The following is a 27,244-nucleotide window of genomic DNA, read 5'->3' on the forward strand; positions in this document are numbered from 1 at the left end:
CATCAACAATCAACAATCTGAGGCATTGTGGAGCCTGTGATCCTGTGACCTTTGATCTCTGGAGTTAACCCCAGAGCGGCCAGTGCTGAGAGGTGAACCAGGCGGCTCATTGAAAGGCGGTGAAGTTCCCATGAGAACGAGGGGGGAAGCTCAGAGATCCGAGACCCTGATGATGATGGTGATGAAGGGTTTGAAGCGGACTTCAATGTTCTTACACGCTGGCAGGCTTGTCTTGTGTGTAGATTTTCAGAGTGTAAAAGTCAGCAATGTTAAATGCCTCCGTAAATGTGGCTGGGTGGTTCTCCTACAGGAGTTTCAATCAGAGTAATAGAGTTATTTTTCAATGACAAAGTCACTTTCGATGATAAAGAATCACCACGGTACTTCTTGCAGCTTCACATTATTTCTCTGATGCATCAAAGATATCCATTTCCAGACTACCTTAAGTAAACCCAAGCAGATACTAATGTAACCTGAAGACAAAATTCAACCAAAACTCCTTGTGCCAGATTTAACCCCCTCCTTCATTACTGTGTTGACAGTCTAACACACAACAGCTGCTCCCACCAGCACCAGCACCGCCTCTTCAGAGCACTATCCCAGCTGCAACACCTCTCCCTGGGCATCCAGGTCAGTGGCCCCAGTCCCTCCCAAAGGGCCAAGGGTCTTGCATTTAAGGGACCAAAATACCTTTTCAATAAATGGAAACAGGTCATGAGGTACTGTTGAGTGTATTTGGTACCAGAGGATCTTGCAATGAGGTGACAACGTAACTTTGTAAATTTTATTTTCCTATGGCAGTGTCAAGATTGGTATTGAGGGGTTTGCATATGTCATGGATATGGATTCCCAAGAAAAAGAAAATTCAAGTATTTGCAAGGTTCTTCTCCATGTCTGCACATAGTGGCAGGCACCATATTCGGATAAGGTACTGCCACAGTACTCATATCTTTGACAGAAGCTGATCAGAGGTATTGGAGACTCACTTACTCAACTTGTATTGCCCAGTATTTATATAACAAAACTGCCAACAAATAACAAACATAAAGCCAAACATAAGCAACTGTACCCACTTAATTCAAATGTTACAGTGTTGAGGAATGGACCCCCCCCCCCCGGCTTCATGTCAGGCCTAATTGGGTGGTTTAAAAGTCTTGTGATGACGCTGTAATGATAATTATGAGCTGATGATGAGAGAACCCACAACAACACGACTGCACAGAAAAAATGATGTGTTTTCACTGATAGCATGCTAGGTTTGACACTTAGTAGCTATTTAGAAATGTAACAGCAGTGGGAAATTAAAAGATGAGTAATTAGCCAGCTTCTGTTAAAACATAAGTTTGTCTAATAGTAATAATAATAATAGTCTAATAATAGTAAATGAAAAGAAGGAAAGGAATAAGAGAAAAAGTGCTATAAAATGCTATTATGATGCCGCACATACACATATATATGCATATAGATATACATATGTACATATACACATACATGTATATATCCTAAAAAAAAAAAAATATATATATATATATATATATATATATATATATATATATATATATTTATCTATTTAGGGAGCATCTTTGAACGATGGGTGACAGTTAACTGAAGACTTGCATGAGAAGACGTCCATGAGCACAGCTGACACTGGGTCAGTCAGTGTAGTCACTGTTTATATGAGAGATCTCACAGTTTTGGTAGCAGCAGTGTTGCTCACACATACTGACACTGACTTGTGGAGGCCAGTTCGACCTCCTGTAAACTATACGACCACATCAACACCTCACAGAGGCGCACACATGGACTAGTCTAACTACAGCTCACGCATGCACACATAATGCAGACCCATAAAAATCAGAAGTGAGGCACAAAGCCTCACCTTTTTGATCATGTGTTATACAATATATATAGCACGCACACGGACACAGACACACTTTCTAACAGTGGTCTGTATCCTGTGAGGCGGTACTCCAGAAACCTCTAAACAATGTATCCTTTAGATAAAGATCTGATCACTGTGTGTGTGTGTGTGTGTGTGTGTGTGTGTGTGTGTGTGTGTGTGCGTGTGATTCTGGCTATAATCGCCAGTATTCATGCTGCACCGGGCTCCCAGCGTTTCTACAGCTGTCGCCTCTTGTACTCACTGACCTCCACCAACAGGTCCTGAGGCCATCAGTCCTTATGGCAGCCACTCAAACCCTCCACTGTATGAGCAGAGCTGCAGAGCCAGGAGGACAGGCTCGCCAGTAAACTGGGAGGACCCTCGTGCTGCATGCAAATATTTCACAATCCCAAGCAGAGACACAAGGAAAAGCACAGATATAGACTCATGTGTAGACATACAAGTAGACAAGATTGGATACAGTAGGTTTCTTTAGATTTAGAGCTAATTTTAGCTCTGATTTGATCAGGTCAGTTAAACGATTAGATGATCAACAGAAAATTAATCAACAACAATGCTGACATAGTTAATCGTTTATGTAATATTCTCTTTCAGCTTCTCATATATAGTATATAAATCAGTGTATATATTATATATATACAATGATAAGAAATGTATTATGATTACTTTCTCACTGTATATTATTTGATACTATTGTTTTGGTACAACTGCAACAGACAAGGAAAAAGTTCAGATAAGAATTGCAAAATTCAAAAACTTTCTTTCACAATTGCACATGCCATCATTAAGATTACAAAAAAGTACATTTCTTTTTTTAAACCATCCAGTTCTTCTGTTTAAAAGGTTTCTCATGTAAATGTCCATAATTATTTTTAAATCAAATCATTTAGTGAGAAAATCAGATAATATTTATTTTATTTACTGTATTTAGAATATGCGGGACCATGTCAAGTATACGCTTGTTGAGTACACACAAATTCACAGACAAACACTCATCCAGCCTCGCCTCCAGTGGACTAAATACCCACTTCCCTTCCACACACTCACAAATCTTCATTCGTTCCATAATGGCTACCAGGCAGTCCGGGGGCCTCAGATAGATAGACCCTCTCTCTGTCGACCCTCACCCAGTCACATGAGCCTCATGAGTGTGCACATCCCCCCCCCCCCCAGAACAAGGCACACACAGACACAGTGTGATATCCATCACCGGTGGCATTCATATTTCCCAGCTTCAAGTCCGCAATGAGTGCAAATGTTCACTATTGGAATCATGTGCAGATAGATAAGTGCCCAAGCCATAAGGCAGAATGGGAAATGATGGGGGCTCTTGAACAAGAGCATGTCCAGTCCCTCTTTGGTTCCAGCATGGGTCAACTTAAGTAGAGAGAAAACCATCTTCAGGAAAGGGTCATCAACATCAGCACAGATGCTCTTCTGTTCTCTCTCTCTTCACTCCCCTTCTAGGTCTCTCTCCCTTGTACACATGCAGACACACTGCTCTGTCAACCCGTGATGGATGTCCAGTTCACAAATGTGAGGATATGAAGTCTGGGGATTCCCATTTTCCCAGAGGCCTTTGGGTGGCTTTGGCAGGAGAGAGGATCTCTGTTACGTAAACAAAGCAGGCTTCGCTTCCTGCTTGGTCAGAGAGAAAAGAGGGAGAGAGCAAGCGAGCAATGCTTTACTTCATTTCTGAGACAAAACACGGATCACGGAGGGGGACACGGGAAGAGCAGGGGCAGGAGGAGCGGGGGTGGCAGAGGAAGAGCCCTTTCCCTCTCAGCTGCGCCTCCACTTCCTGTGTGGGGAGGAAGTCCCTTGTTGGGCGCATAGTGATCTCATCCTCCGTTGCGAGTAGCTTCCGTCCTGGCGAGCAGCGGCACTTTGAACCGGCAGCCATAGGAGGCAAACGGAGGAGTAAGGCACACACACACACGCCTGTCCTGATTATCACAGTGGAAAACATACACACACCCACACAGCCGGCCAGACAGGAAACAGTGCTGCTTGGAACAAACAAGCACTTCCTGTGTGTACTGGGGCCCGTTCACAGAGAGGGTCCAATCAAAATCCAATGTCCTGTCCACTGCATCATTATCACCATCATTCAAGGGACATTACTGCCCATTTGCTAATAGCCACAAGGCCTTATTTATGCTTACAACCCCCCTAACCCCAAACACCCACTGCAATCCCCCCACTGATGACCCAAGTTTGGACATGTTTCTCTGTGCGGAAGTCCGCTTTTCCTTTAAAAGTTAGCCACTAATTGAAATACATTAGGCTTAAATTGCCTCTTTTTTCCTTTCACCCATCATGTTGACAGACGACCCAATATTTAAGTTTGCCTCCCTAATTTGTTGTAGAAATACCAAGGCAGCGAGGCAATGTGGCTCAAGGGGCTGTTGGGCTGTTGGTTTACAGTACCATTACATTGAGAGATGGCAGGAACAGAACTGCCATTATGTTCCCAGTTCATAGTGCGGTCAAGAGTGGACTCCATAGGATCTGACGATGGTCACATACTGGGGCCAGCCTCCTATGAGTTTTCTGTTTTAACTGCCATGTTTCTCCACTTAATGCTAACATGTCAACTATACACTACATGATGGATATATGATAAGCCTCAGGTTACTTGTACTTAATGTTATTCAGAAGAGCTGTTGGGGGAAAATCCAACACTGCTGCTTGTGCCTGTATAATGGTTATAATATGCTATTAAAAAAAATAAATCACAAAGATGAGCTGAGTTATTCTTGTTTGAAACCTTTTTTGCATATTTTTTATGTAGTTTTTTGACAAGATTTCAGTCCTGGATCATTTGGATCATTTTGTGACACCTGTGGTTACCGGGGTAACGATGCGATTTAATACAGCAGTAAACACTCGTTGAGCAGTTACTTTGTCAGAAAAACAGCAGAAGAGCAACTGGTGTTTCTGTTTACAGCCCAACCCAACTAAGTCATCTAAAAAAAAGAAGGCATTCAAAAATTATGCTGTAACTCTGTAACAAAGCTGTTCATCAAACAGCTCACTGCGGCTGCTCCTTCTTGTTCTATTACTCCACTGAAAACATTTTAAATGATCCGCTGACTGTGACAAATACACCACATTTCCAGTGCTTCAGCAGTATGTAACTAAATATAGCTCTGGTGATGTAAAGAGAGAGAATGGTAAACAGCGAGACTGTTATCTCTGCGTATTTTCCTGTGAATCCCCTGTAGTTAGGTAGGTAATCTGAGTCCAGCACAGGAATGGCGGACTCTGCCACCATCAATAAAAACTACTGTATAGAGAGATATTTGGTGAATGTAATTACATTGAATGTCTATTATCATGTCAGATTATAACTTTAATTTTCTGATATTCATGTTGGGTTTGTGCTGTACAGAGCCCCCATTAAATATAAGCACTTTTGATTTAAAAATGGTCAGTAGGCACATCCTAAAAAGTAGCAAGTATACCTCAGCCCTTATTTTTGCACCCAAAATAAAAAAATATAGTCTTTTCTTATAATCATTTTTGCCCTTCTTGGATAATATGACTATAAACTGAGAGGAAACATAGGGAGAGAGCAGGAGTGACGACATGCAACTAAGATTTTTTGGCCAGAATTGACCTGGAAACGTCACAGTACTCTTCTTAAACCACTCAACCATCAGGACGGCCGAACACTGTGTGATTTTGAATAGCTGTTTCATAAGACTACATAGTGGAAGCTAATGGATAAAATAAAGAATGAATAATTGAATCCCAGTGACTCTTATTCTATATTATTCTATTCAGTAGTACTGACAGCACAATGCACAATGTTCATTAAGCAAATCCCACTACAAACTCACACACATCCACCTTTCCAAATCACTGAGTCACTTTTTAAACAAACGATACCTGTGATAACATTTCACTGTTTGCCTCCCAACCCCCTTTTTCTTTCTATCTTTCTGCCTTTCTTTTCTCTTTGTGTGTGTCTGTTTGGACCAGGAAGCAGTCTTCTTATCTGAGCACACAACCCCAGTGGACAGCAGGGCCGCCTGTGGAAGCTCAACTCTGGGTAAACTTTGCCTTAACTTTGAAGCTGGCCGTGTGAGTGCTTGTCCTCAGGGCTGCCCCGAGCACTCAGCACCGGTGGCTCTCCAAAGAGGAGGTCAATGGGACAGGTAAACAGGAAGTGCCAGTGCGGTGATTGACAGCCTGTTTAGACACAAAGAGATGGATACTCGAAGAACGCTGACTCACTGACAAATCACCACTCACTGACCGGATTTAGAATATCGATGCTGCAGGGCACTGGGGTACTTTCTTGTTCTCTTACTCACCTTTAATAATATAATAATATACCTCCCATTGTGTATGTTACATTGAAACATTCTGTCTTGTTTATCTTCTGCCTATTTTACTGTCTTTTTTATCCAGTGAGTGAGGCTTTTAATGGACAAACCAGCAACTGCAGCAATCAGATGAGTGATATTTTTTGGGCATGAGATGGTACTCACCTCAAGGGCCACGCCCCTTTCTTGGAGTGGCATCCAAACTGCATTTTGTATTTGCCTGCAAATCAATATTTCATCTGGCTAAAGCCATTACTGATGCTCAACGGGGGGCCGTGACATACAGTAACAGTCTAAATGTTTTTACACCGTCTGGAGTTTGTTTCCCAGGGGGAGCTATTTGTTTGTGACACAGCACTGGTTCATTTTCTGACCCAGCAGAGGAGGAAGTTGTCTTTTTCCCACAATTCTGAGTCAAATAATCTAAATAAGGTCACAATCCTGAACTTGTGGACTATAACTAATCTCTCCATCTCCTCAGCCACAGTCCTCTCTCTTATTGTCTTACTCACTCAATTTACAAGCAGTGAGTTACAGTATTAGTCTCCTGTACTCTCGCTCCCATGCAGCATCGCTGAGGGTGCTTGCCGGCCAGCAGCAGCCTGGGTGGCAGACTGGGGTCTGGGGCTGCAGCTTGCTCACACTAATCATGTTGATTATTGCGATTAAAGACCATTTCCCCCCTCCTAGTGTCACGCTGCAACTTACTGACCTGGATCTGACAGAAAGTACCGGTTGCCATAGGCGATCTGTCTTCCTGTTCTCCTCTGTCCAAGTCCTCACCGCCCACCTCTCAACCCAAAACGCCCCCCTCCCTCCCTCCTTTCCTCCACTCAAACACAATTGGTCCCCGAGGTAACTCAGGGACTGTTTCCTCATCCCGTTACCAAGCCAAGTCATGACCAAGACGTTTACTAGAAACTCACACACAAATTTTCTCCATTTCCAGCCAGCTTCCTCTTTTTCATTAAAGGCTGGCAGTCGGATAAAGTTTTTCCTGCTACTGTGTGGCCAGCAGGCGTGCAGATGTTTTTACCCTGCTCCTTGCCCATATGTTTATCAGATCACTGGGCTGTTTCATAATCTACATTATAAGCATTGAGCAGATAACAAAGCCTTTGATTTCCCCTTATCCCCATGTTAAATTTAGCACAGTGATTACTGAATGTGATTATGGGCCTCTGCGGCCTTATGTAAATCATATGGGACCCACACTCACTGAGGTCTTGCTCAGAGGACGTGAGCTTTCATGGTCAGGGCAAACAGGAAAGTAATGTTCAAGGATGTAAGAATTTATTAGATGTTACCTTACCTCACCTTGCACTCAGGCTGAAAAAGTTTGTCTGGAATACTTCTTATCAGTGCTCTTTTCCAAGTGCCAGAGACGCTTTTCCTTCCTGGCAACACTTTCTAACGCTTAACTCCCCTGTGTGGTATATTATAGTTGATTTGACCTCATATGTTTGCAACTGAGCCACAGAATATTGTAGTGTTACTGAGGCACAGCCTTATCAGGCCTCTTTGTTAATGGCACTCAGATAACAACTCACTCTTAACGTCCTAATGAGGTAAATTTTATGGTGCCTTCTGACAGACAAAACAGCAAACAAAGGGAGAAGAATGGGTCTTGTTAACCCTTAAATGCATGGGTGTATTTTCAAACATTCCTACACACCTCTGGTTTTTAGCGACCCAACCCTAACACAGATTAAGCCATATATTCAAGTCAAGTCAGATTTATTTATATAGCCCAATATCACAAATCACAAATTTGCCTCAGGGGGCTTTACAATCTGTACAGCATGAGACACCCTCTGTCTTTAGACCATCGATTCGGATAAGGAAAAACTCAAAATGTATTACAATAACAAACACATAAAATATACATTTATTTTTTTTCCAGAAACGTCTTACATATTTAATGTTTATATTGTACTATCTTACATACAGGGTACTGTAACTTCCGGACCGGCATCTACCAAACACAACTTTGTCAGCACAGTAATAACAAATCGCAGGCACTTGCTCCCGGCCATTGCAAAATGGTTGCACGTCCAGCTCCACTGTTTTGCAGGTGAACGTGGATAGATGGATGTGGCATCTCCAGCTGGAGCAGTTCTGTTTCTGGACAAACCATAGACTTTTTAGAGCATCCATCAGATTTTGGAAATTGTGTCACCATGGCCACAACAGCTGACGGCCAAGGTTTTCCAAGAAAGTGTGTTGCTTGTGAGATCTTCTGGTTTCCAAGTTGGACTTGTGCGTTTATGGCAACAAGGTCGAAACAGTTGAGGTAACGATATAAGGTTCCTTCATCGGTCCTAACTCATCTTGGGGTCGCTACTTGGACAGTATCTTGACCATTATCACATTAAGAGCTTATATCGTCTGAGCTAAGTTCGTCATTCTCATGCTACAAAACCAAACTCCTCATCACCAGAGCTGCTGTCAACGAAACCCTCCAATATCAAAGAAACTGATGCTCTGCACTATATTTGACACCCAGTTGCTGTGTCATCATGTTGCTGTGACAGGAAGCTAATATAAACAAAATTTTTCATCATTGTTTCTGTATTTATTCATAGTAACAGCGAGATAACAGCGCTATTATGAGGCCAAACAAGAAAACACATTACCTGCTATCGCTTGAATTCAGAATATGTGAATAAAAAAATCTTACAAACACTCTTACATACCTCTGGTCTCTAGCGACCACAATGCTTCTTATCATTTTTGACATTTTGACACTAGAACATTGTTAAAGACAAATGGTTTGAGGAATACCAGGGGCATGAAATGGATGAATTAGACAGGGAATAATATAGTCCCGGGTTGCTAAAGACCTAGAGGTAAAGTTATGTATTTAAGGGTTAAGCTGTGTTTACCCAAGGAGAGTTTGCTGAACGTGCATGTTCTGTTTCTGCAACGCCCTGCTTCACATTCAGTCAGTTACAAATGTTCCCACCTAAGGCTGTGCTGTACAATCACAATCTTCTACCTGAGCAGACCCATTGATCTTCAACAGTGTCTTGACTTGTGACACCTCTACCAGCAGAGGCAAAGGAAATTAAATGAAAAGGTCATTGATATTGGACAACCAACGCCAACATTTTGCCAACAATATTTCCTTATCAACAAAGGATCAAATGAACATTCCTAACATGTCCCCACGACTCCAAATGAAAGCCAATTTAACTATATCTATATGTGCTGGATGAGTAAATATGCTACTGTTTGCTAACACGTCTGTTGTGTTTTTTAGCTTTTTCCACTGCCTTCAAGTGGCAAAAAAATCAATGAATGCTGCTTTAAGGTTATGGGGAAAGATCTTGATTATGGTATGGTCTGGGTTACGCAACTAAAAGACTCAGTTAAGATCGTTATCAACTGCAGGTCTGTGATGGGATGTTAACTCCAGCCTGTTGCATGAAAGACTGACACTCCACATGCCCATCCACACCGCAGGCCTCCACACATCCGTTCTTTTCACTTCGTTACATAAAGGGCACACTACTTCCTGCATTAGTACTGACCGTTGGCACTGGACATAAATCATGAAGTGTGAAATCATCCAATGTGGATGTAATTCCTATTAAAATGGGCTGCATTGTTCTGTGGATACATTTGTATTCCCTGTTGACGTGTTGGTTTTTCTCCCCACACAAGCTATTTCAGATCATTTCCATGAAGTCTGTTTCCAAAAAATGCATCAAGATCACATGTAGTCATAAAGGGCTCAGTATGCCACAAACAAATCATACAAGATGTTGTCCGAACACAGCATTTCTGAAAACCTCCATTTTCCTTGCCAGCTGTTGCTATGGCACAGCTGTTAAGGTAACTGCTGCCCTTTTCGGCTGGTCTCCGAGTCCAGGTACACTCGGCCACGGATAGATGACACAACTCATTTCCTGCAGAATTGGAGACAAATTACAAAATGTTTTCCCTCACAAGCAGAAGAATAAATCCTGTTAATCAAATACCACATGCTCGTGCTGAAAGAGGGGGGCACAGACATTTTGTCGTGAGGAGGAAGAGGGAGGAGGGCAGCAGTCATTCAAGAGAGAAACCCCCGGAGGAAACGTTGGCGTGACCTCACACCAGAGGAATGTAAGATGCGGCTTAATTGATTAGAGGACCACATGATGGAGGTCTTGAGAGAAGAGGGTAGGAAGGGGAGGGGGGTGCTGCCATGCAAGTTTTTTTTTTGTGGGGGGGGGGGTTGTTGACCTTGTGGAGGGCACAAAGGTCACAGGCCTGTAGGCTACTGGTGCCTGTCAGGAATTCATCCACAAAGACCTTCCATTCTAATAGATTCACATCAATTGACAGCTAAGCATGATCAATGATGACAAGACAGGGCGATCTGCTGGGCCAAGGGTGGCTGTAGGAACACTATGTCCCTGTGGTCACAGTATTGTTCTCTCCGTTCCCTCTTTTTCTCATTGTCTCTTACACTTCTCCACCTCTCCAGTCTGTTTTTGTCCCTCTTTTTTTTTTTTAGCTATTTGTGCACTTTTTTGTGCATGTTAACCACATGTCTTGCAACAAGGTGGGTGATGTTTAGCAGGTGACATGTCTGTGACTGCCACACACACACTCACACAGCCTGAACAGATGGAGCAGCATGATCTGTCTGGCAGATTACCTTGTTGGTGGTCAGACTGAACCCGATGCCCACTGCTCCTCTCCCTTCAACACCACCAACCGTCCTTTGTGGCAAGAATTAAAGTGACTGAATGACACCCAAACGCAAACACACACACACACACACACACACACACACACACACACACACACACACACACATACCTACCAGTCTGCTCATGTACGTTGCATGAGCAGAAGATATTTATATCCCGGCTTTCAGTTTGACCTCCAAAAACATCAAAACGCATCTTCCAAACGAAAGCGTCTAAATATAAAGTGCTTTGCATAAAGCTGTCACAAAAGACATCTGATTTAATCTGGGTGTTTGACGCTGCCGGGACTTGACATTTCTTGCTTAGAACAACACTTTTCCACTGTGGTACTTCGTGTGGCAGGCTGTCCCGATTCTCTTAGAGCTTTCTTGAGAAAAAGCTCAAGGGAGAATGATGTCGAGGAGAGGAGAAAGAGAAGGAGGCTGCCACATGCCTGTCAATACTCCAATCAAAGCCAATTCTCCAGAGACGGTCAGGGGGGACAAGGGAGCATCACTATGACAACACCCGGACCCCCAAAATCAGGACTTCAAAGGTGGAGAGGCATCCCATTGAGTGAGTGGGAGACCACCTCCTGCAGTCATTTACATCTCATTAGGACATAACTGACTTTTAACAGCGAGGAGTTTCAACACACTCGTTCCATAATGTGCACAAGCGTTGGTATATGCTGCTGCGCCTCTGAAGGGAATGAACCAGACATTCACGTACAGTTTTACTACAGACATTAGACATGACTCATTAGTTACTCAGGCAATCATGCAGGCCACTTCTTTTTCTTTTAAAAATGCCTGCATGGTATGTGTCATGTCAAGTTTGCTTTCCTCAAGCTACACTAAGAGCAAGTGACACATTTCAATACGTACATACACATCTAATCAACTGACATGTGTGGCTTGATTAGCAGCCAACAGGTGCAGCGTCGTTAACGCACTTATTGTTCCTTCCATATTAGGCCAGCACAGATTTATCCAAGGTTAGTGGATGCAAATCGGAAAAGCAAGCACACACACACACACACACACACACTCTTGAAGGGATTGTGTGTTGTGCTTGTGAGATGTCTCACTTTGTTCTGCACATGAAAACACTGTTTGTTCTCCTTTGGATCGCTGTAGAAATACTTCAGTCATGACTACAAATGTGATGGCGTAACTGTTATTACAAATCTAGGACAACCCTAACAACTATGTACATAGAGGCTAATATGTACATAGTACATATAAGTTTAATTTTCAATAATTATATTATACTTATATTTCACCAGTCACTACTATATTTATTTGAACTTTTTGTGTTCAGTATATATATATATATATATATATCTTGTACTAGCCCTTCTATCTTTTATGTATTGGCTTTCTTCTTTGTTAATAATTGCATGCTTCTATCTTTGATCATTTTTATTATCTCTGGCTAGGAAGCTGATTGGAGTTGCAACTGCAGTTTTGTTATCACAGGAATTGACAATGAATCTCTCTTGAAGTCTCAAATCTTTCAGTTTTCTAATATTCCACTCTTCCTGTTATCTGTATTTAACCGTATTAAACTATGCACAATAGCTTCAATTACACTGTGCATACAGTATTGCATATCTGTTTGCCATTTGTATATAACACGGCTAGACTTTGTCCACGCTATACATATCGTACACTACTGACATATCATGGCTGTATTCACATGTATTGTACATTTTGTTGTTTTTCTTTATATGTGTCTATATGTACTTTGCTACTATATTTTGTTGTAGTGGTACTTGGTGTATTGTGTGCAATGACAATAACGTTTCGTCTAATGTAGGAGGGGGTATCTCCTAATATTACTACTTCTATACCACTAGCTATACAACTACTTTTGATGCTAGCACCACTGCTGCTATCACTACTAATAAACTTCACCACTACTATACATCTGCACCTTCTCACATACATCTACACACCATAGACCTACACATGTACACACAAACACACACCACACAAAAGAAATGTGGGTCACGTATGTGGTGTCAACAGACGTGACACATCGTGAGGGCTAAAATTATGAGCGGAACCTGGAGCTCTGAATACCACAGGAGGGTCCAGCACAGGAGGAAAGAATCACTCATCACAGAGACAAATGGATCCTTTGCCCACTGATAGCTAAATGCTGTGAGGAGAGCCATTTTTCTGGACCGCTGACTTCCTGTTTAGGCCAAGGTTCAGCAAATCACCAGTGATATCATTAAAACGGTGCCAACAACACCACTTCCTGTCAACACAAACAGATTTATGGCCTTGGTTTCCTTCTTGTCACCTCGCAAGCAAATAATTATTGTTGTTGGATTGAATGAACTTCTCTTCTCTTCTCTCTTTGACCCCTTCCTAATTCTTGTAAATCATGCTAATCTGACTGGAGCGGACTGACAGGACAGAGCATGTTTGCAGGAAGTGAAACGTTCCATTTTCTTTCTCCTCCAAACTGCACATTGATGATGTCAGGGGTGATATATCGACCAGGAGGGCTGGGAACCCAACCCTCAAGGAGGAATGTATTTAGACGCACACACACACACACATGCACATACAAATGCACACACATTAACACACACACACACACACACACACACACACACACTGAAGGCCTCTCCTGCCGGAGGTGTTGAAATGCTTGTAAGTCTTGAAATGCCAGTTGAGACGCTGAGCTCCCCTTTCACACACCGTGCAGCCAGAGACAAGAGAGCTGACAAATGGATGCGTTGAAACATATTAACCATCTCCCTTTGTGAGCAGACAAACATTTAATCTGGCTAATGACCCCTGAGGATCAAAACAAATGCAGGGAGATAAAGACGGGTAGAGGAAGGAGGGGAATGCTAAAAAGAGCTCATTGACCTCCAGGAGGGCTCTGCAGGTTCACTGGGGCCAAGGGCTTCTTTGGTTGTGTGGGTTATGTGTATGTGAACATGATGATGCAGATTAAAGTCAGAGGAAGTGAACAAATGAAATACCTGTTCCTACACAAGTGGCTTTAAGAACACACAGTACTCGCATGTGTTGCCATGAGTCTGTGTGTATGTGTGGGGTGAGCACAAATCCAAACAAAAACTTTTGGTATCACAGTCTCCATCAGCGTTCATCACAATAAACAAGTCACTTAGCGTGACGCTATCTCAATAGCTTTCTTCCCCTCAAACCCACATCGACTCTCTATCTCCAGTGATCGCGATGGCAATGTTATGATTATACAAAATGCATTATGTGTTATCTGTTATCTGTCCTTATATCAAAACTAACCCAACAGCTGCACTAACCAGTCAGGGGAGGTCAACCTTTGTTTGCTTTAAACACGACGTCCATTAACACACTCACGTAGTCTGTGTTGAAATACGCAGACACACAGAGTAAGCCTGTCGTGGTTGTTTGAGAAGGAAGAGTCTATTACTTGTATGATACACACCAAATGAAACAACAGGGATTTGTTTGTGAAACAGTAACCTGTCTTTAACATAACCTTAACCAAAATAATCTACCATAAACTTAACCTAAATAACTGTTAGCAAACTGCTGCTTATTTACACATCCAGCAGATACAGAGCAACATTATAATTCATTGGGAGTCGTGTTTCTGGCCACCTGATGAATGTAAGTCAAATATTCACTCTCTTTTAGCTCCGTTTTTGGCCTCGACCAATTCCTGAGGGAAACATCTGGCCGTTTAGCTGCTAAATGACACTATGAGAGCTGAGAGAGAGAACCAAAACAGTAAAGTGACGAGTTGTAAAACCAAAACAATGAGCTGAAAGAAGCTAAGGGGAACTGCAGAGTCGGGTGACAAATTTCTGTGGCTTTGTCACTTCAAGACACCTTTCACATTACATATAGTAATTTCATACATTTATAATAGAAAAAATTTGGATTAGAGCAGCTTTAAATCAATCGCAAGTATACTGTATTTCTATAACCTTAATTCAAAAAACAGACCTACAACTAAACCAAACGATTTAAAAGAGGCAAAATTTGATCTTCTGTGGTATAATACAGCAACAGTGGAACATGATCGATAAGAGTTCAATAATTAGCTATAGATTAGATAGATATATAAAATAGGTAGTCTTGGTTATTTAAATATGTGCTTGCTCATTAGAGCAGAGTTGAGAACAGGCTGTGGCTCTCCTGTCTGTGTGACTGACCCCTACATCAGTTAGGCTTCCTTCCCCTGATTCATGACCCTACAAACGCACCAAAGCCTCCATTTTTTTTTTTTTTTTACAAAGAGCAACAATAGGCCTGTAAAACTGTCAAGGCAAAACTGAATTTACGCGCAACACTTTAGGCAGTTGGGCTAAACGTTTCTCCCAGGGCAAGCCAGGAGAGGGTTTTGAAAATTGGCGGAGTAAAGGGGGCTGTGGGTGCCCATTTCATAGTGATAGTGTCCGACTCACTGTGGGTGAGCTGGCGGAGGAGCTCTCGCTTTCATCGTGAAACGGGGGCCGATCAAACTGACTGGATCTTGTTGCTGGTGCCCATGCTCTTAATCCATCACTGATATTGATTTCCAGTTGATCGTCAGGCCTCCTAATGATGTTCACCTTCAGGGCCAAGCTCATTGATTCACGGTCGTGACTTGATCCATAACCGGTAATGTGATCCATGCAACAACAGCGATGCACAATTACCCCCCATTTTACGCTCTAATGGGAACTGGTGAAGGCTGCAACTGTTCGATCCAATGAATAAATAAACAGAAGTCACTAATATGGGACACTATACACTATGAAAGAAATGTGCACAGAACCAAAAACCTAAGGACTACTTATCTGTTGCTAATCTACACTTTCACCTCAGGTAAAGGATGAGAAAACATGAATATCTCTTTCCATCTCTGAGAAAGCTCCCACACAGAGAGGATGCCTGGTTACCGTCTGCGTGAAATCTTGCACGCATTCCTCACCTGGTCCACTGGTAGGTAACTGCGTCTCTTCCAGTTAATGTGTCTGGCACTTCCTTAACAGCAACCTTCAATGACACCAGCAAAGAAAACCCTGTGTCCTGGCTCACACCGAGATATGATGTAGCTACACGAGGTTATGATGATACACTGGCTTTACTGCCTGTACTTGATAGTCTAACTGATGAAATATATCCATGTAAATAAGCTTTTGTGCCAAATGGGATGTGCATCGATGTAATATATTCTGTTGCTTTTGATATATGAAGACACATTTCCCAAGAGGAGTGTGCCTTTACGTCCTTTTTCCTCTGTTTCCAAACACATTTGCTAAAGTGGCAAAGGAAGGCTTAACCTGGGTGGAATGGATTACTCCTGAGATCCTGGGAGTAATGTACAGAAGCATTACTCAAGTGGAAAAAGTGATGTTTATATGCTTCACGAGTCTTCTGATGTGCTGGTTTAATTGCACAGGTAGACCTGTAGGCAAACTTTAGACACAGTTGGAGGGCAAGATCTAACAAGACAGTAGCCACTTCCTTCACACAGGCACACTTCCGGCACTCTCGAAAAAATCCAATATCAAAAGGCCAAAATACTTCCTTGACAAGTTTACTCTTCCCAAAATAGACTTGATGGGAAAATATCCCCCTAAAATAGACATGGGAAAACTTTTTTTTCCAGAGCATATTTGTATATATTGGTTTATATTCAAAATAGCTTTATAACGGTGGAGAAAATGTTTTGGTAGGGTTGTTCACTGAGGAATTGCTATTAAAGATGTCACACAAATTCCTCAGTGCTTTGTTGCAACTCGCTCCAGCTTTCCTCTACAAGGCTAAATCTCTTGCAAAATCTTGATGAAGTCATCTCTGGCAGCGACATAGCAAATAAAAGGGCTTCTTTTTACCTGACTCATCATCTGAGGGTCATGTACAGTCAGATTCTATACAGTCAACTGCAGAAATGATCTTCCACTTTTAGAGGAGTACTCTTGAGCAATCTTAACAAGACACTGAATCTACAGAAGATTACCCATGTGTCCTACCTGATAACAGAAAAATGTTAATATATTTGAACTTTGTGGTATTCCTTGGGAGAATCACTATCAAGGCCAATCACGGAAAACTGTACATGAACTTTGTCTTTGTTACATTCATCTAGTAATGACTGTCTTTCTTAGTGATGAGCAAAACACATGTGACACTGTAAATGAAGTCTGTCTGTCTGTCTCCTGCATATTCAAAGAAGCATAAAGGGCATTGGGTGCTGCACCCAAGGTAACAACAAAAAAGGTAGACCCAAGATGTGGACTGAAGCGGATGTTTGGTTGTGTTGCTGTTAAGTGGTTTTAGGGATAAAGTTAACGCCTGGTTTAGTTTGGGGTGAGGTGAAGGCGAAGGGGGTGGGGGAAGAGGGACGAAGGCTCCAGCGTCCAGAGTTGAGGTGGAAGGTTTTGCTGGAGCTGAAATGTAATGATGTGGATCATGGACAAACACGGCCTCTTGTTGGGAGTTTGTTAGAGGAGAAGATGTCACTGTGGAATCTGACTTGACATGATTAAAGAAGAGGAGACTTAATGCCTTACACAGACTGAGTGAGGACACCGTGCAGAGCTCTGAGCTGCTGTAGGGAACGATTAGCTGGTTAACAAGCTCATGTTGTCTTGTGCAGGATCCTATATGGACTATATGTGAAGCTGCTGGATTCCTACATACGGCTTTTCTAGCACTTTGATGTTGCAAATACCTGGATTATTTATGTACCTGAAAATAAGTAAATAAAATAAAGTGTTACACAGAAAGTTTCTGATTGCATGATTCATGTGCATTCATGAACTTCTTTGTTTGCATTGTAATGTAAGAAGTTATGTTCAGTCCATGTGGGCCGGGCACTTGTATGTGCATGACACAATAACTAACTAGCAATCTAATTGTCGGGGCATTGTAACTTTGACAATTGCATTTTTTTTCTTGCTTAATGTTGGCGCAAGAAAAATTGAAATGAGTTCTTCTGTTGCACTCATTCTAGTTGCTCCATGTGACCAGATACACACTTAAAAATTCACTTACATACTGTAAACACACATCTGGGAGTTGCTCAAGACAAATACAGTAGCAAAAACTAATTTATAATACTCATATATGATGTTATATGAACATACATACATATATTTCCATACTATGTGTACAAGAAAATGAAAACATGTTGCACAACTCTTCTCCAGTACACAATTATTCATCAGGCGTTTTCTGCTATCTTGCCTTCATCAGTATGTATGTAATATGCACATACAAAACATAAAGGATACTGTCCTAATGCCGTCTAAAACAACAGCCCTGTGATAAAATCTACATTCATGAAGGTTATAATGTTTGGATGTAGTTTGTGGCGCTGTTGAACTGTATTGCATTATACAGAGAGGTGTTTTTCTGTCATTTAGACTTAGTTATTTAGACAAAATAATCAAAACACCTGTCAGTATAAGGCAATACAGTTCAACAGCACCACAAACTGCAGCCTCTAAATGAGTGATTACAGTTGAACCAACACCTCTCTAAACAACAGGATTTATTGCAGGACTGGTGTATTGGACTACATTACATTACAGCAGTTATGACCCTGCTTTGCTCAAGAGCATCTTGAATATAGCAGCAGAGGGAGGAGTAAGTGTTACTAACAGACCAACACGTTTTTCATTTAAGAGCCCAATTCTTTACTTAAATTAGGGCTGCGTCCAGACAAAGTGGAATCAGACCACAGCTTCATACTAGCTGGTATCGTAGTGTCCTGTAATATGTTTGTAATGTAGGTAATATACACATATATGCTTTGAATGTGTGTAAATAGTTAACAAAGCACCGATAGCAAAGCCCATATGAGACTCTGAAACAATTTTATACCGCAAACAGAGAACAGTGAATGACCGTGTCAAGCACTCTCACTGAATATCTAACATATCACGGGTGAGATGAGGTGATGTGATGACTGTATATACCAGCTGTATTTATTCATTCAACTGCATCCCTGAATGTTTACACTGAAAACAAAACTATGACATCAATAAGAACCTACACACCCACAGCCAGCACACACACAGTTCAAATATTCATATGATGTGCATGCTCTCTGACCTAACACAGCCTGTCCCGATGTCACTGCAGCAGGTTTTACTCACAACATGCTTGTCTTTGCACTATCCACTGGGGTGACTTATGAATCTTTTATCAAAACTGGCCTAATTGCTTAACCATCCATGTCCCTGTCCAGCGGTGAATGGTGGGAGGGAGACTGGGCATGCCATAACTGTCCATAAAAACAACAGGCAAAGACGCCAGCGTCAGTCCGCCTCTGACAAGTCGGCCTTTCTCTCTACGTCTCGCCGTCTATTTTTATGTGGACTTTATTTATCCAATGTAGCCTCATTGAGAGCGGGGATTTCTTTTATGAGGCAGAGTACATCTTGAGCAATAATTCTATGAACATAATCATTTGTAGACAACTAGAGAGAAAGGAGTGTGCATTTTTTTCTCTTATGTGTGTGTGTGTGTGTGTGTGTGTGTGTGTGTGGGTGGGTTTGGAAGAGGTTTACTGATATGAATACAAATCAGCAACAACCAGACATAATAATCATATCAACATCTGGGCAATTTCAGTGCAAATCAGTGGGTGAACATGTGCAGTTTGTGTGAGTGCGCTCATCTCTTTCAGCAAGTGTCTTTCCCGCAATGCCAAGACATAAAGCCAATATTCCCCTTTCCATCTGCTTATTTTCTTAAGTGTTTACTCTGCATAGAAAACAAGCAGCAGTATACAGCTTCCTGTCATTGCCCTATCTGCACTGGACACACACACAAAAAAAACACTTTCTCCTCTGTTCTCACTCCCACTCTCTGCTCTGTTTCACAGCAGAGGAAGCTGCTGCTGCTGTTAGAGGGTCAGAGCTGAATAGCAGTTTGAGAAAAACTAGAGGATCGGACAGACAAGAGCCTGTGGGGAGTTTTTGACTCCCAAACCATCTCCCCAGTTCCTGGGAGCTGACGAGCCAGTCCCAGGAAACTCCCTGCTATTCCTGCTCCGTGGACGAAACAGCTGCAGATTCTCACTTTTCGCTGGCTGTGGTGCTTTGAACTCAACCCCAACCAAGGGAGAAAAACCCCCATCAATATTTCTACATGCAGGGACTAATAAGTGTGCTTCTGGTATTAAATGATAATTTCACCAAATTCATAAATCTTAGATCTCCTGTGATATCAGTTCTGTATTTATTAATGTACATTTCTAAATGTACCAAGAAATAAAATTAGTCTAATTTATTTAATAACAAATGCTGGTTTTATCATCTTCTATTGTCTGGACACTGGAAGCATTCACTCTTCCTGCTCACAGCTGGCGTTCAACTGGAATCCGTTTTGTAAACGTTTTCCCTGAATAAGTCAATATCAGGGACTGTGTGTGCGCCTGTGCCTCTGTGCATAATTACAGATGCGCCATTCCTCCTAAGCTGTCATTAGAAAAGGGAATGGGAATGACTCCAGGCTACAACCACCGCTTGCGGTTACGTAACATGCTCTTCTCGGATCCTGTCCTGTCCCGGAGACAGCTGAAAACTCCCCGGTCCTGCACCGCCTGTTGTGCGAGGAAATGTTGCTCCTTACTGCCCGAGACGAGATTTTTTTTTTTTTTTTCAAATGGCATGTTTTTTCTTTAATTTTGGAAAAAAAATCGACTCTGTGTTTTTATGCCTTTGTCTGTCTGGTTCGCTCTGTTTGTTGGTGCGCGTGCTGTTCTCCGGGTGTCCATGTGAGGGCGCAGTGAGCCTTTCATCCAGGGATGCTGGTGGCCCTCAAGACAAAAGAGAAAATGATATTCAGAGCTCTACAGGAGAGCAAGAGAGGGGCAGTATGGTGTGTAGGAATACATCTCGACACGTTGAAATGAATGATTCACAAGTGTCATAAGAAGTGATGCTTATAATTGTGAATTTCATACACAGAAATGATTATTTTACCACTAGAATTTACACCATTTTGACTAATTAAGCCACATTTACTTTAAAAGGCTGTCCATTAAGCAACATAGATTGTTATTTTATTAGTGAGCAATAACTACATGTTATTTGAGGATCGTGTGTGGGGTTTCTTTTTAAAACACTGCCCTTCACTTGGACGGTTCGAGCCCCCGGGTCAGCAGCAACATCCAGGCTGCTGCAATGCCCTTGAGCAATCTGAGCAAGACATCAAATCACTAACAGCCTTTGGGTTACTTGGACTGTTTCATAGCTGATCCTGGGTCTGGCATCCCAGAGGAGAGATGGGGAGAGGGAGGCTGTCAATAATATATATTTTCGTTCTTCCTCCCCCTCTTATGTTCTTTGTTGCCTCCTTTCTTTCTTCCTTTCCTTCACGCCCTTTCTTGCCACCTTGCTTTTTTTTTTTTTTTTTCTTGCTTTCATTCTTGCTGCAATGTTTAGGCTATTTTCTCGATTCACCTTGAAAGAAAGCTCCCAGCCAGCCTGTCTCCCGCGCCGCAACAAACCCAAAGCCCGACTGCGCCACCCCCCAGCCTGGGAGGGAGGAGTCTGTTTTCCTCCCGCAGAACAGAGTGTATAACACTCTGCAGCCAGCCACAATGTGTGTCAGAGGACTGTCTGTGCTCCCAAAGTAGATGACTGCTCCAACTCTGGTGTCTGTATTACTGACTGCGAGATACGTGAAAAATCGGTTCGCACATTATCATCCCGAGTCAGGACAAGGTGAGCATCTCCCCGTTTCAGCGGTTAACTACAGAAACGTGTTATTATTTTTTGCCACATTTTTCAAGCAGAACATAGTCTCTGTTAGATTTGACTGTTGTCATTCCATGTGTGTTTTTTTCTGTAAACATGCTTTTAGTGTTAATAACATTTTCTGGCGTGTTTAGTGAGTGGTGAGCCAATGCCTCGTTTGTGCGTCACGGTCACATTTACGCACATTCTCCGGAGAGATTTGTGTGGTTTTTAAACCCCGAAGAGGAGTGAGTGTGGAGCAGACTGTGTGTCTGTGTGTGGGCTTTGACTCATGCTCCTTCTACAGCGTACTTTTCAGGTGTGATAGAGGAGAGGGGGGAAATGGCCAGAGACGCTCTTTCCTTTTGGAGACTTGAAAGTATCTTTTGTTCCTTTACAGGTTTTTCAATTGTGGGATAGAATGCCGGCGATCATCAGTAAAAACTCCGATTTGGAGTTTGACTCCTTACAACCGTGTTTCTACCCGGATGAGGACGACTTCTACTTCTGTGGTCCCGACTCTGCGCCACCGGGGGAGGACATCTGGAAGAAATTCGAGTTGTTGCCCACTCCGCCCCTCTCCCCGAGCCGCGCTGCGCTACCGGGGGAGCCGGCGACTGCCTCCCCAGAAGCAGACATTCTGGGCTTCGGTTTAGGGGACCCACTGGACTGGGCTTCCGAGCTTCTGCTCCTGCCCGAGGACGATATCTGGGGGGCGTCCGACGATGGGGACCTGTTCGGCTCCGCTTTGGATACTAACCCCGACAGCATCATTATCCAGGACTGTATGTGGAGTGGCTTCTCCGCCAGGGAAAAGCTGGAGCGGGTGGTCACGGAGAAACTCGGCAAGGCTATTTCCACGGCCACAGGAGGCGGCAGGAACGTGTGCGTCAAGGCGCCGGAGGTGGTGAGCCGCAGCTCGGTGTCAGAGTGTGTGGACCCCACAGTTGTCTTCCCTTTCCCGGTCCACAAGAAGAACGGCAGCAGGGACTCACCCGGGACCGTTAACACATCGACAACCCACGCGAGCTCTCCCAGTGACTCCGGTAAGAATCTGAAGATGCGCTAAAAGCCTTTGTTTCCCTTTTTAAGAAACTCTGGTGCCAAGAAAACCTCCAACACTAAAATATCACATCATTAATATTATTATTATTGGTATTATCAGTATTATTATTATTGTTATTGGACTGACTGGAGCTTGTTCATATGACTGGCCCAGAATCGGATTACCTCGTTATATTCCACGCACACACATGCGCTCTCACACACACAAACACACGAGTAGTGACACAGTGAACGAGGTTTATGTAATCAGCAGGCTCTTCATCCGGCAGATGGCAGTAAAATGGGGAATTGTGTGCCTTCCTGAACCCAAACAAAAAGACAGCACACTCACTGACTGCAGCCGGAGCGGGTTGTAGGAGGGGAGGATGAAAAGGTGCTCAATAATGTGATGAGCTGATAAAGTGTCAGGTTCACGGTGCAGTGAAGGCTTTTCATTACGCGTGGATTATGGCACAATTTGCGCCCAGTGGGTGGGAAATTGACACTTTTGTACAAACTGCACAAACCGTCAGCTGATAATTAAAATTAGCCCCAAGAATAAGACCGGGAGTTACATTTTAACAGCATAAAGAAGGATAGCCCACCACAACAAAACCACACACTCAGAATACAGACTGACACACTCCTGTTTTCTGATTCTTTTGATTGTGTTTAGATTGGGAAATGGGTGCTGTGTGCATTTAATCGCCCTAAGACTTCATCTCCCATCTATTACTGCCTATGAGTTCCCTAAACAAACACTCACGAGTCCTTATCAGCGTGTTTTCGCTGTGAAACAGTAGTACAAAGGCCTCCAGCTTGGCACAGAGGGTAGACTCAGCCAGCCTTGCCAAACACCTCCTCCACCGCGAAGAAAAGAGGACGGAGGAGGGCCCTGGCTGCTTCTTTTAGGGGGGTGACAGCTTTGAACAAGCGCTCCATCTCGACAGCTGTCTCCCTGGCGCCGCTCCAGCTCCGAGGCTTAAAAAGGGTGGTGATCCGATCGCCTGCCGCCCCACCGCCCTGCGCACAGCACCGCTCCAATGCGCTTCCGCCGCTCGCAGCGTTAAGACGCGTCCCTTCTTTTGTGCTGCACGCGTTATGTACTTTCTCATCAAAGAGACACAGACTTCAAAAGCTACATTGTAGGTTTATCCCTATAGCAAGGCAAGTCTTCTTATTAAAGAGGCCTACATGGGACTAAGCGACCCCCCCCCCCCCCCCCACACACACACACACACACTCCAGAAATCTGCTGTACAGATGAAAGACAGTGTCAGGGAGATAGTTTGATTGTGCTCCTAGAAAGAACACTATCTCTTGCTTAAGGCAAATATTTTATCTCCGCAGACAGAAATCTTGAGCCCTTTCTTCTATTTATACTCTCTCCAGCTCCAATAAATGAACTGCTCCCTTCTGAGAGTGAAACACCAAACAGCTAAATCCCAGCTTCACATGTGGCAAAGCCAGCCACGCCCCCTCATCCACCCAGCTGTGCCCAGCTTTGTTTTGATGGCAGAGCCAGAGAGTGTGTGTGTGTGTGTGTGTGTGTGTGTTTTTGTTCAGTGTGTGTGATGAGACAGCGTCCTGGTGCAGTGGTGTCTGAAGTGGGTTACTGTAAGCTGTAAAATGCCACACTCTTCAGATGCTCCTGAGCTGATAATGAGAGCCATTATCACAAAGGCATTTTAACTGGGCCTCACACTCTCTGCCTCATGATTGGCCACTTCCTCTCATCTTCAAAGGCGCCAGCCCATGATAAGTCTCAGCTGCTCAGCTCGATTTCAGCACAGGTATTAAGATGAGGAGCTCAGCTCGAAAAGAAGCCAGATTTCTTTTTTTTTTTTTTACTTAATCAGAGGTCAAAGTTAAAGTGAAGTTTCTTAATGCCCCTGATATTAAAGTTCTTAATGCCTTGCACACTGTCGGCGTGACCGGAGCTGCACTGATAGACTGAAGGCATCAGACTAAAACTGTCTCGTCTCAGTAGATTAGGAGAAGTTTTGAAGGAGGGATAGAGACTGAAAAGCAGAAATCCGGCCTGTCTGCTCAGCATTGAGACCGAACATGTCAACGCCTGCAGAGTAGATTAGTTGAGGAGTGACTGACACTAAGCATTAAGAGGTTTCTGCTTATGCAAACAGCGTTGAGCAACGCTCTCGCTCCCACACACACTCTCTCTCTTGATCCCACTCACATACACACATGTCACCTGCTGGTACACATAGATGACATAGTGGGAATACTCTGTGTGTCAGAGCGATTAAGTCACTCACATTCTTTTTTCTTTTCCCAGAAGAGGAAGATGAAGATGACGATGACGATGAAGAAGATGAGGAGGAAGACGAAGAGGAGGAGGATGAGGAGGAGGAAGAAGACGAGGAGGAGATTGATGTGGTTACAGTAGAGAAGAGGCGCTCCACAATCAACAAGGCATCACCCATGGCGACAGGCACCGTCACCATCTCTGTGCATCCCAAGAGCCAAGACGCGAGAGGGATGGCCTCAGGGTCCGGTGTGGTGAGTCGGTTCGTCAGCCGAGCTCCTCAGGAGCTGATCCTGAAGAGGAGCTCGGTCCACCAGCAGCAACACAACTACGCAGCCCCCTCGCCGTACGCTTCAGACGACGACCCTGCCCCACCTCCAAAGAAGCAGAAGACATCAGACGCCCCTCGACCTCCCACCAGAACCATCTCTTCATCCTCCTCATCTTCCTCCACATCCTGCAGCTCATTCACCAGCACGTCAGGGGCCCGCAGCAAGCGCAGTGCCAGCGGAGACAGCAGCCCACGCGGCAGCTCCGACTCAGAGGACAGCGAGCGCCGGCGTAACCACAACATCCTGGAGCGCCAGCGCCGCAACGACCTGCGCTCCAGCTTCCTGACGCTGCGCGACCACGTGCCAGAGCTGGCGCACAACGAGAAGGCGGCTAAGGTGCTGATCCTGAAGAAGGCAACCGACTATGTGAGCTCGCTGGAGACGGAGGAGATGAGGCTCCAGCAGGAGAAGGACAGGCTCCAGGCCCGCAGGCAGCAGCTGATGCGCAGGCTGGAGCAGGCTAGGACTCGCTAACAGACAACCACTACAACACAGAAACACTCACATATACCCTGGATGACCCCCCCCTGCCTCAACTCAGTCTGTCTGAAACACAATTAGATGCGCGCACACATAGGTCTATACACTTAGGCACAGACACATAGACCTGTATATCTGTTGTACACGTCCACACACAAACACAACATCTCAGAGGACGTTTATATCTTCAGATGCCGACACACACACCTGGAGGAGAGGGCGGGGGGGTCGCTGGAGGGATGCTCGGACTTTCACTGCCGCCACTTTTTTTGCACATTTGTTGACGTTAAGAATGTTTAGGGTTTACTTTTTCAATCTAGTCACATTGAGGAAAGATAAAAAGAGAAAAGAATGAGGAAGGAGCGAGGACACACCTTGTTTCGGTCTTCCCTTCCTCCGGTTTTTATATCATTTCTATTTGTATCTTGTTGTTTTTGTACTCACTGTGACACCAGCCTGGAATCAGGTGATTCCCACAGGGACAGGTGTCAGAGGGCACTTTGCTTGGAGAGTTCACGTACAAGAAGCAGTGCACACTTATTTTGCCTTCACCACTGCAAAACTGAAGAGACTATGACGACTGCAGCGTTATGGGTCACATAAACAATGCCACTACAGGTTCTCTTTCTCTCACTCCTCTCTCACACTGGTGCTCAAACCAAGTCAGTGGATGTATAACTGTGCACCTTGCTAGCCGACACTTTTGTAAATAACAATAGTGTACAGACAAAATACACTCAGATCTGCCTTGTTTTGTAATACATTTTGTCCTTGTTTTTTATACATGTCAGGAAGCTGCCAATAACTAGACTGGAAGTTTATATACCTTTAAAAGTACTGTAAGGCCTCGATTTTTGAGAGTCATGAAACTTTGTAATATAACAATATATTGTTTTTTTCTTCCTTTTTTTCTTTGTATTGTATCATATTACTAATTCTACACACCTTTATGCTTTTAGTGTGAACCTGATACATACTAAATTTGATACTTATATTTTCGTATGAAAATGAGTTCTCGGTAGATATCACTTTATCTCGTCATTGTTTTTCCCCTTCTATCTCAAATAATTCTTTTGTACAGCAAATGTGTTCTATCCTCATGTACCTGGCCTTTTTCTTTTCTTCCTCTTTTGTTTATATTTGTAACTATCGGGTGCATAGAACTGGGTAAACGGATATAAGATGTTTGTTTTTTTCACTTTTAAAATGTACATTTAGTGCTGCAACTCATAGCACTTTGAAATACCTCATTTTGAAAAATAAATAGACATCATAAAATTCTAATCTTTGCCTTTGTGGATCTTTTCTCGTCACTGAAACTGTGAGCATCACCCTTTAACCCCTTCGCCCTTTCATATCTGTCTCTCTCTCTCTGTTTAGTTCTCTATTTGCCTCTACATTTCCCTGTTTGTTTTGCTGCTCTCAAAGACTCATCCTGACAAAGAAATAAAGAGAGTGTCTTCTGAATCCTCTCTGTCTCAGCACCCTG

At 43.4% G+C, this 27,244-nt stretch overlaps 1 protein-coding gene across 1 annotated transcript; it reads left to right on the forward strand.

Annotated features, from left to right (window-relative positions):
• The first annotated feature begins 21,514 nt into the window (after positions 1-21,514).
• mycn (MYCN proto-oncogene, bHLH transcription factor) lies at positions 21,515-27,039 on the forward strand. Its single transcript, XM_070925963.1, has 3 exons — positions 21,515-21,621; positions 22,034-22,679; positions 24,974-27,039. The coding sequence occupies exons 2-3, from the start codon at positions 22,055-22,057 to the stop codon at positions 25,747-25,749; spliced, it is 1,401 nt and encodes a 466-aa protein (XP_070782064.1). The 5' UTR covers positions 21,515-21,621; positions 22,034-22,054; the 3' UTR covers positions 25,750-27,039.
• The last annotated feature ends 205 nt before the right edge of the window (positions 27,040-27,244 follow it).

This window comes from Enoplosus armatus, chromosome 19, assembly GCF_043641665.1.
Source record: "Enoplosus armatus isolate fEnoArm2 chromosome 19, fEnoArm2.hap1, whole genome shotgun sequence".
NCBI lineage: Eukaryota > Metazoa > Chordata > Actinopteri > Centrarchiformes > Enoplosidae > Enoplosus > Enoplosus armatus.